The sequence below is a fragment of the Chelon labrosus genome (genome assembly GCF_963514085.1).
Source record: "Chelon labrosus genome assembly, chromosome: 8".
NCBI classification, from domain to species: domain Eukaryota; kingdom Metazoa; phylum Chordata; class Actinopteri; order Mugiliformes; family Mugilidae; genus Chelon; species Chelon labrosus.
Window position 1 is genome coordinate 1,948,234 of NC_140358.1, and position 11,575 is coordinate 1,959,808.

General features: G+C 44.0%; 1 protein-coding gene across 2 annotated transcripts; it reads left to right on the forward strand.

Moving 5' to 3' along the window:
• The first annotated feature begins 2,453 nt into the window (after positions 1-2,453).
• pcdh18b (protocadherin 18b) lies at positions 2,454-10,905 on the forward strand. 2 transcript variants are annotated; one of them, XM_084549433.1, is made up of 4 exons: positions 2,454-5,179; positions 5,584-5,672; positions 5,986-6,155; positions 9,343-10,905. In XM_084549433.1, the coding sequence occupies exons 1-4, from the start codon at positions 2,681-2,683 to the stop codon at positions 10,305-10,307; spliced, it is 3,723 nt and encodes a 1,240-aa protein (XP_084405559.1). In that variant the 5' UTR covers positions 2,454-2,680; the 3' UTR covers positions 10,308-10,905. The 2 variants fall into 2 exon arrangements, with proteins under 2 accessions (XP_084405559.1, XP_084405560.1); XM_084549434.1 differs by having other exon boundaries at positions 5,617-5,672.
• Positions 10,906-11,575: the final 670 nt, after the last annotated feature.

Below are 11,575 nucleotides of genomic sequence, written 5' to 3' on the forward strand. Positions count from 1 at the left end.
AAAACTGAAAATAAAGGTTACAGGTGATGCCTAAAGTACTAGAATAGGTTTTTAATGCAGGACATTAACCCCACCACCATCCAATTTAAGTCATATAAAGTCAGTGTCCACTGTATAACTAAACTTTATATTAACTTTTGATTAAAGCCCTCAGTGGCATAGAAATCAATGTATTTAGCTGATTGTAGACTGATTGCCTCATTCCACCCCTCTGTGAGATACACAATCAACAGCACGATGCTCCCGTTCATAAAACACATAAAATGAGCGTCCATAAACTGTGAACTGTATGGAATCTTTGCCCTTGTTGTGTCATTCGGCATCATTGTGTGTATAAGCTTGGGAGCCCATGTCCATGTGTTTGCTGAGAGACAGATGGTGGCACAGAGAGCCTGTTCCCACGGGCCACACATTGGAATTTAAAATGCAGATAAAATCCATCACAGAGACGCATCCTCTCAAAGATGCCGGCCCCAGATAATTTGCTGTGTTGAAACCAATCAGTGTGGCGGTCATCAGATATGGCTTGCGCTCCAAATGAAGCTTACTCTACTCATTACTTTCTGAATGACTGGCAAAAATAAAGTCTGGGGAACATTTAAAATTGTATTCTAGAGGCTGTGACACACTAATGTGGATGTAGTACAAAAATCTTTTCTGTAATGGGAACTTTTAACACATTTCTGAGCAAAACATGGATTAATACATGACATAAAATACTTATCAGACTTTATAATCTTTATGCGCTTTTCCAACCCCTATTTTCTCCACTGCAACATGAGCTAACTGTGACACATCCAATCCAAAGCCATCGCTTGCCTTTGATTACTACTGAATAGTGAACTCATCCAAGTTTTCCACAGCAACATGATGGGGATATTAGATTTTATCTGAGATGGGCTAATGGCTAATTGTCACTTGCTGATTCTTGGATGGCAGGCGGCAGAGTCTGAATAGATGGTAACCGTAGGTATGGGCTGTCTGAGGCACGGGCCAGATGGCCTGGTGCTACTCTCATAAAGCTCAGCTTGCCCAGTTGTTTGCTCTCCGAGCGACACTTTGAGTTTTGAGGATGTTAATTTGGTGAGATCAGGAGATCAGGCTTCCATAAAACATTATTATGCAGCAAAAAAGGGGGGCTTGCAGTGTGGGGGGTTGTGAAAATGGGGTCAGATGGGTAGATGTGGAAGCCCTTACCCTTAGTGAGTGTCAGGATGTTTTTTCATAGTGTTGCATTTAAATGGCAAGAGATCAAGGAACATATAAAAGTATTTAGAAATATTTAATACATGTAAACATCCAATCTGTCCAAGACTACTGTATCAAAAAATGAAAGCTGATTGTTGAAGAGCCAAACTATTAACAGTTTGTTTGGGTAAAATATTGGAGGAAATGCCCAATAAATGTTTCCACTTGCAAATTATAGAGGAGTCAGTTTGGAGAGTTAGACAAAACTGCATATACAGGCAATGGAAAAATAGATTGTTTAATGGATTACAGTCAGAAGATTATGAGCCTGTGTAAGACAGGTAAAGTTTTGCTGTTACTCACAAAAAAATCAATATCTTGGTAATGCAGGGATATTTAGCTGTTTGTCATCTGAGAGTGTGCGCACTGGTCACATGGCCACAATATGATATTGGGCATATTGGGTATCATACATGTGTGGTCACCGATTTATTCACCAACCCAAATTCACCAACCCTGCTGTTAACAGGCAATTTTGAAGTATGTTGTGGGTTGTTGCGCACCCTATATGCACAACACAATCAAAGTTATTAGCCCCAAAACGAAAATGACAAAATTAGCGGAATGAGATGGTAACATAGTGTAAGGGAGCTTGTGTAGGAATAAGTTGTATTTGAATGTGCCACTCGTCACAAAACCACCGCGGAGCGATTAGCATGTTTCCTTCCTTTTGGCATCTTTATTCACAGCTCTACAACTTCGCTTTTTACCCACACGCGACAAAAGACCCGGGTTGGCACACGTTCTGAATGCAGCCATAACAATGTAAGTCTGCCGCGGGTCAGTGTGCGGCTGTGTTAAAAGCGGGTGAGCCCAGAATAATTCCTCCCGTGGTCCATTGTTATGACACACTTTTAATGCTGGGGTGTCATCTGGATTGGTGGGGGAGTGAGACACGGCTACCATCAATAGTGCCTCCTGTGCTACTTGAAGGAGGTCATTCTGTGACTGGGGGGGGGTGGGCGAGTGGAGGGAGTGGGGCTGTTTTGTGTGGAACAGAGACGCAGTTTGGGTGAGGGGCAGGCGGTGGGAGAGACGGGAGCGACGGCAGAGCAGAGCGCGCACACACATACACACACATCCAGACAGACAGGGCTCCCTCCTCTCTCCCTCTCTCTCTCTGACTGGGAGAAAGCTGTGCCTTTTCTTCGCTCAGACACAAACTCTCACTCACTGGTGAACACACGCGTCGGGCATATGTATGCAACAGATCAATCGACAAGGCGAGCGCCCCAGTTTGATTGTGTGTGCCACCTTCTTCCAAAAGAAGGACAGTTTTCCAAGGCTTGATTCATCTATTTATTTCTTCTTGTCCTTTTTTTGCGGACACTGAGCAGCAGAGGATTTAACATGTTAGACTTCTGAGAAGGCATTTTTTTCCCATCTATTCTTTACCCTCCGTGGAAGTAATCGCCACAGTGAGACGCAGAAGATGGGGGCAAAACTGGTTCAAACCAAAGGAAATATATTCTCCTCGGCTTTACTCAAACTATTGCTTTTGGTCGCGCTTATACACGGCACCACCGGTAAGACTTTGAAATATAAAGTTTACGAGGAACAAAAAGTGGGCACAGTTATTGCACGGTTAAAGGAGGATGTAGCCGGGATTTTATCCAAGCTGCCGAGTTCCCTGACCTTTCGGTTCCACGCTATGCAGCGGGGGAGTACTTCGTTTTTGACTGTCCGGGAGGAGGACGGGGAGATCGCAATTGCAACCAAAATCGACCGCGAGAAGCTTTGTGAGAAAAACTTAAATTGCTCAATTGAATTCGACGTGGTCACTCTCCCGACTGAGTACCTGCAGCTGTTCCATGTGGAGGTAGAAGTGCTGGACATTAACGACAACTCTCCGCACTTCTCCCGCGCCATCGTGCCCATTGAGATTTCCGAGAGCGCATCTGTGGGGACGCGTATACCGCTGGACGGCGCCGTGGATGCAGACGTCGGGGAGAACTCCCTGCATACCTACTCTCTGACGCCCAATAACTTCTTTAAGATCGACGTTAGGACCAGGACTGACGGCGCCAAGTACGCGGAGTTGGTAGTGATGAGGGATTTGGACCGGGAGGTGCAGTCCAGCTACCAGTTGCAGCTCACAGCCTCGGATAATGGGGTGCCCCCGAAGTCTGGCTCCACTTTGCTCAAGATAAGTATCTCAGATTCCAATGACAACAGTCCAGCTTTTGATGAGCAGTCTTATATAATCAATTTGCTGGAAAACTCTCCACTTGGGACTCTAATCACTGATTTAAATGCCACAGATCCAGATGAGGGCACTAATGGGAAAATAGTCTACTCTTTCAGCAGTCATGTCTCGCCAAAGATCTTGGAAACATTTAAGATAAACCCAGAAAACGGCCACATTACTCTTATTAAAAAAGTCGACTATGAAAGCACTGTGTCATATGAACTGGATGTTCAGGCGCAGGACTTGGGGCCTAATTCCATTCCAGGACTTTGCAAAATTGTAGTGAAAGTTGTGGATGTGAATGACAACAAACCAGAGATAAACATCAACCTGATGACGCCTGGTAAAGAGGAGGTGGCCTACATTTCAGAGGGTGCCCCTGTGGACACATTCATAGCTCTGGTGCGTGTTGATGATAGCGATACAGGGCTCAATGGGGAGGTGGTGTGCAGACTGCACGGTCACGGCCACTTCAGGCTCCAGAAAACATACGAGAAAAACTACATGATCCTTACCAATGTCTCGCTGGACAGGGAGAAGAGATCAGAGTACAGTCTGACAGTAATAGCCGAGGACAGGGGTTCACCAAGCCTCTCCACTATCAAACATTTTACTGTCCAGGTACTGGATGAAAATGACAATCCTCCGAGGTTTGAGAAGAGCCGCTACGAGGTCTTTAAATCTGAGAACAACTCTCCTGGAGCTTACCTGATGACTGTGGTGGCCTTAGATCCAGATCTGGGCACCAATGGCCAGGTCACCTACACCATCATAGATGCTCTGGTCCAAGATAGCCCCATCTCCACCTACGTCACCATTGACCCCTCTAATGGTGCAGTCTACGCCTTACGCAGCTTTGACCATGAAGACGTCAGCCGGATTGGATTCACAGTTCAGGCACGTGATTCGGGGAAGCCTGCACTGTCAGCCAATGCCACTGTCCTGCTCACTGTTTTGGATGAAAATGACAATGCGCCCATCATCCACTCCCCATCCTTACGGAATCACACTGCTGAACTTCCAGTTTGGAAATATGCATCACCGGGTCAGCTCATCACTGCCCTTAAAGTCACAGACCGAGATGCCGGCGCCAATGGAGAGGTGAGCTGTGCCATTATTGGTGGCAATGAGGATGGACTCTTTGTAATGGATGCCCGAAGGTGCGAGCTCAGAACCAATGCTAGTCTAGAACAGGCTCCACGGGATGTGATGGAGATCAGAGTGGAAGTGCAGGACAGAGGGACTAGCCGGCTGGCCACAGGAGCCCTCCTGAGGCTCTCCCTGCAGGAAAACATGGACATCCTCCCTCCTTTGTACCCCACTGGCTCCAGTCAGGCCTCGCTGGATCTCTCCCTCATTGTCATCTCTCTGGCCACTGTGTGCGCTCTGCTGCTCATTGTCATGGTGATGTTCGCCACTGCTCGCTGCAGCCGTGAAAAGAAGGACCCCAGACACAACTATAACTGTCGTGTGGCAGAAAGCAGCTACCAGAACCACCCCAAGAAGCCTGCTAGGCAGATCCACAAGGCAGACATCACCCTGGTCCCAACTGTCAATGGAACTCTACCTGTCCGGTCACACCCACGCTCCCCTTCACCCTCCCCTACTCCTGAGAGAGGTACCCTGGGGAGCAGGCAGAGCCATCATAGCCGCCAGTCACTCAATAGCCTGGTCACCATCTCTTCCAATCATGTGCCAGAGAATTTTGCCCTGGAGCTTGCCCACACCACACCTGCTGTAGAAGTAAGACAGTGATTTATTTTTTCATGCATTTAGCTAATTTTCTAAATTTAGATGTCATTACTATAGTTTTTGTCACAAATGATATCAATTTTAATTTTAATATTTGCATATATAAAATCCACTATCATGGATGCATGTTTTTTGTGTAATATTTAGTATTTCTTGTAAATATTGTCATATTGTGTGACGTTTAGCTCTACATGTCATGTTTTTGTTGATCATCACATTTAAGTGCAAGTCACAAAGTCATATGCACCCTCAATCCCTCCCCCAAAATGCACCCTCCACCCACCCAACATTGTCTTGTGTCCTTGCTTGTTTGATTCCATTCATTTTCCCCTCTTCATTTTTTCCTTTATTTTTTGTCTTTTTTTGTCCTTTTTTTGTTTCCCTTGGGATTGTAGCAAGTTTCACAGCTTCTGTCCATGCTCCATCAGGGCCAGTACCAGCCACGACCAAGCTTCAGAGGCAACAAATACACCAGGAGCTACAGGTAACACACATGTAAAAGGATGCTTTAAAGGGACGCTTGTTTGTGCAGACAGCAGAAAATGTCACACATGATTGTGTCTGCTGCCAGTACGTTCACATTACCTCTTATTCCATATCAACCAGCTTTTTCCTTTGTAGTCAAACTGTATGCTTAGTAATTTCACATTTGCATAATTGTATGTAAAACCCCTTCCGCAGAGTGCTCTCTGCCTCTCTGTGTACCTTATTATCCATCGGTAGCATGGTGTTTCCATAGCTTCGATAACATTATTGTCAGTGATTAATGTATCAAATTTGTGTCTGGATCGGTGCAGATATGCCCTGAATGAGATGGATAAGTTCAGTCTGAAGGACAGCGGCCGTGGAGACAGCGAGGCTGGAGACAGTGACTACGAGCCTGGCAGGGAGTCACCCATGGATAGGCTCCTTGGTGAGGGCTTTACTGAGATATATGCTCCTGATGGCCAGCACAGACCGCATGCAGGTACACCCCCACCATCCACTACACTCCATATCCCTCCCTTCATGTGCCATCATGCCCTGCCTCATCTTCTTTAATACATTTTTTACAATGTATCATTTCACTGAAATAATTCAGATACTGCATCCTCTTTACTTCAAGAAAAAAATAATTCCCAGGACAAGTTACTCGATACTAGATTTCAATCTGACATCAGATACCTGTTCTGAATGCAAAGACTCTCAAACACTTGAGAGGCTGGAACCTACAAAGTTTAGGTGCACCTACTTCAAAACTGACCTATACATTTAATTGATTAACACAAGGTTGACAACTCGTTTTCATTTACTATGTGTCACTAAAGGGTTATCAGCTTAGGAGTAGAAACACCGTCTCAAGGTCCTCTAATGAGTACAGGACTGTACCAAACTGAAGTCTAAACAACAAGAATTCTACAATACATTTTGTCAATTTAGTCTGATAAAGAAATCAAATGGCAGTTCTGATATATAGATCTTAAATATTTACTTTTACTAGTTTTAAACACTTCACAAGTCACTGTAGTCCACCAGTCTTCCTTTAAGTATGGTTTCTGAAGTGATCCATTTGCAATTGGGGGCAAAAGTCCACAGTCCCTTTTTTTGACGCTGCTTTTCAGCAGTCAATAACTTAATCAAGTGATATTTTGGAATGTTGCTGTCACATGTATGCAGTCTTTTCTTTTTGAGCTGGGAAAGGAAGGGCAACAAAAAAGTCTGTAACTATGGATTATACCCACTTAATATGACCTACTGTTCTTTTAGCTTGAGATAAATGTTAGAATACATGTTTGAAGAACTATGAGTTAGGCAAGGGAAGGGTCATCTTAAATCAACAATTTAAAGGACAATACCCACTGTACAATCACAGCAAATGTTAACATAAAATGTGACTGCAAGTCAGGACATACAGCCTAACATCCACAACTCTGGGCAGGTGCCTAACAAACAGCAAAGACTACAAGAATATGCATTGGATAACAATGAGCAGTGAAGATATAGATATAGAAAAACACTGTCATTGTTTCATCTGTTTGTGCATGGCGTTTTGGTTTGGCATAAGTGGCTGCATGTGCATTGGCCTTGGAGGATTATGAATGATGCGGAATGCACTCAACCTTTTGAGTTTATCTCACTGTCACAAATTATACCTCTCCAGATAGCTCAAGTGGTATTCTTTTGCAACCACCCATCTCCCTCCTTTCACACTGCATGGACTTTCCATCCTTTTCCACAAATATCAAGGAGAGAAGAACTTGAACACTTGTTGATTAACCCAAATGACTTTAAATAAAAATCCTACACAGTAGCATGAAACATCTGGGCTGTTTCATGGAATAGTTGGTTGGGAAACACTATCTTAAATTTCTGCATCTCTCAGTCTGGCGTGGCTAACGTCATACAGGTAGCGAGCTGCCGCAGCTTCTTTTATCACACCATCCCTCTCCTCCCAGAGCTCCTGCCTCTTTCCAGCCAGCTTCCCACACAGCCATCACTCGATACTGCATTTGAGCTACATCCCAATTAAAGTCGACCCAGACGGGGAGACATTCTCATCACTAACACCTCCTCCCTCCCTGCTTCCTTTACAGCTATGTGGAGGAGCTCAGCTCGTTAGTCAATCTCCCTTTTCCCACCTTCAACCCTTCACTTTCAGCTGTCCAAACTGAAGCCCTCGTGCTCCTTTGATGAAAAGACGGCATTTAATTGCCATGTGGCGAGGTAGTTGCTATGGAGTCGGCTCAGAGTTACGCTTGTGATTAAGCCCTGAAGAGCATAATTACATCTCAAACCTCACCTTTCCCCTTCTGCGTACTCAGCCCACCTCCCGCCCCCGTGTCCACTGCAGCATGGATGATTTTGAGCTGCGTTTAGTCTGCTCTGTGTCATTATGGCTGGGTTTTTCGCCCACCTAGCTGCAGAAGATTTTATATTAGGTAATCTATCTTCAGACAGGAAATATTGCAAAACTCATTCTCAATTATTGACATCTCTGTGTGTTGAGTACAGATCTGGAGTCACAAGCCGGTTAACCTAGCTTAGTATCAAGACTGGGAACGTAGAGAAAACCACATACCCTGGCCCAAAGTTTAAAACCATGCAAAAGCTATGTAATGTGTTGTAGCTCAACTATTCAACTGATATGCAAACAGTCACGTAAAAATGACAGCTTCAGGGTTTACCAGTTGGATTTATTTGGTGGGCAGCCGCTAGGTATAGTGGCTTTTAGCCACTTGCTGACAGATTTGGGTACCATGTCAGGCAAAGGAAATGTTACAGCAACTATCTTTCCCTAAAAACACAGAAAGTTGCTTCTGCCCAGCTCAACTGCTTCTTGTCTTTCTCCATTAATTTTTATCCAATAAATGTATAAAAGACCAATAAATAAAAATAAAACAAACACATTCTTGGCAATGAGCCATGTGCTCTTAAATCATGAACAAACAAGACAGACAATTCACTGGAAAACAAGTCAATCTGTAATCTAATTTAATTGGCATTACAGCCAGGCTTTCAGCTAATGCTTGCGTGATTGCTTGATACTTTTTTTTGTTTGTTTTGTTTTTTCATTTCACACGCAAATGTACCCTTTCATCAGTAGGGCATCCAACCTGCCCATACTCTTGCGCTGCCCCCCTTCTCTCCCCGTGCACCCAATGCACTTTTCATCTGCTAAGATGTATTATAAATGTTCCTTTCATGTTAATGAGGGGATAATGAAGTCCCTCAATAGCATGACTGAAAAGCACCACACTCCTTTAATGAAGGCTTTAAGTTGGCATATTTGATTTGTCTAATTTATCCTTCAGAGATTTCTATTTGAAGATTTAATATTGAAAAGAGAGACATGAAAGGGAAAAATGCAGGGCTTTTAGAGTAGGAGTTACTTTGAATGTGATCAGCCTTGCTGAATTGTCTCTGTGGTAAATACATTCACAGGTAGCAAGCAGAACTCCTGCTGAGAGCTTTTCAAACTCATCAAGGCAACTTTTCCATCACGTTTCCGTGTGTATTCTATGTATGCTTTATTACAGCAGACAGACACATTTCAGTTGGTATCAAAAAGTAAAGTAAGAGTAAATATTTGACATCTACCTGTTTTTGAAACCAATGAATGCGTGTGCAGCTCATTATTCTTGATTACTCATGAGTGTTTCTGTCTTTCTGTCCAGCTATGAGGCTCTGCACAGAGGAATGTCGCGTCCTGGGCCACTCAGATCAGTGCTGGATGCCTCCCCTAGCCTCTCCAGCCTCATCTTCCTCTGACTACCGCAGCAACCTGTACATCCCTGGAGAAGAAACTCGCCAAGCCACTGACCTCCCTCAAGAAACGACCCCGCAGCCTTGCACTGATGCCGGCCCTTCCCGGAACCAGAGCTTTTCTACTTTTGGCAAGGACCTGAGTGGCGAAGATGGCGGAGAAGAGGAAGGTGGAGAGGATGAAAGCAACAAGGTCAGAGACGAAGACCTGTGTGGGACCACATCATTGCTGTCAGAGATGAGCAGTGTGTTTCAGAGGTTGCTACCCCAGGGTCTGGACTCGTATGTCCAAGTCAATGAGAACCAGAAAGGGACTAGCCTAAGCGGGGTGGGTGTGCCAATGTCTGGATCTTTAGATCGCAGAAGGGGTCATCTGCCTGGCAAGCCTAGCCCCTCCGTCCACCAGCAGGGTGTGGCAGCCTGGGCCGCAAACACCCATTTCCAGAACCCAGGCAGCAACATTGGGCCATCTGGCCACCACCAAGGCGGCAGCTACCACACCTTGAAACCCAGCACTAAGCTCAGCTCCCAGAGCAGCAGCCACAAGGTCTCACAGGCACCCAAAATCTGTCCCCAGAACAGTGGCCACATCCCCAAATCCCATAACAGTCCACTGCTCACAGCACTGGTCAGCCCCACACTGGTGCAGGCCTCCACTACCCCGGTGCCAGTGCCTGTGCCAGTGCCACTACCTGGACCCTCCTCCAAGTGGCTACCAGCTATGGAGGAGATCCCAGAAAACTATGAGGAGGACGACTTCGACTCTGTGCTGAGCCACCTCCAGGGCAAGCGCAGCGACAGCCGTCATGAGCTGGTGGACGCCAGTGAGCTGGTAGCTGAGATCAACAAACTCTTACAGGATGTCCGGCAAAGCTAGACTTCTTGTTTTCTTATCCTCTTTATTTATTGACCACCCACAAAACTTCCTTATATGCAGAATAAAGGTGGTACTGTGGGTGGTAAAGAAGGACAAACAAGTATCTGAAATAACAAAGACAAAAAGTAAGACCTGCAATTGTCGTTAAAGTTGCATTTCTAATGTAATAACTGTGTTTTGTGAATGCTAAATATCCAAAAAATGTTTGTTAATTGCTGTTTTGGTACACAATGTACACTATGTGACTGTATTTATCTTTGTATTTTAAAAATACATTTGTATACTTATATTTATAAAAAAAAAGTGTATATAAACTTAAGCAAAAGTCTATTTTTATATTTTGAATGCATGTTAAGTACAAAAAAATCAAAACTTTGACATGCGATTGACATTCTACATATTTAAATTGTCTTTTGTATCGTGATTCTTTTTCATTTGTCTCTTACGGTATGTATACATGAATATATTAATGAATTAATGGACACCTGTCTTTGTGAAATTATTGTGGGGAAGGAAATGGTACACAAATAAAATAATAATACACATACATTATTTGGAAGTCTGTAGTTTGTATTTGCGTTTTGTTTGGAGTCATACTGTATGTTGTATAGCATGTAATAACTAATTTATTAATTTTCAATGAATAAATTATAGGAAATATAAGGATCTGTTCTGCAGTATTCAAATGCGTTACAGTTGTCCTCCACAACATAAATGTTTCAATCTTTGCCCTTCCTTCAACCAATGGTTTAATATGATATTAATAAAGATAAAATGCTGTCCTCTTAAATATCGAAATATTGACATCTTTCATCTTCATCTAATGTAACCGCTTTGTCCTGTGAAAGGTCGCAGGGATGTTGCTGGAGCCTATCCCAGCTGTCATACAGGCGGGGTACACCCTGGACAGGTCTCACAGGGCTAACACAGAGAGACAGACAACCATTCACACACAAGCACACCTACAGCCAATTTAGAATCACCAATGAACCTAACGAACATGTCTTTGGATGGTGGGAGGACAAAATATTGACTTAAACAAATTTACCCTGACATGAACTGTCACAAACAGATATTCATTAGCTGCTGTGCTGTGCTGCTCTGGTCAGACAGTTCGTCAAAAATCTAACAGACCCGTTATAGGGCCAGTCTTCACATGAGAAAATGTGGCGCTTTTCATTGTTTGCAATTTGTTTGACACAACCCTGCTCATGAGAAGGCTTCGAAGCATTTCCATTTGCACTACATGTCTTGATGCAGTCAGGATT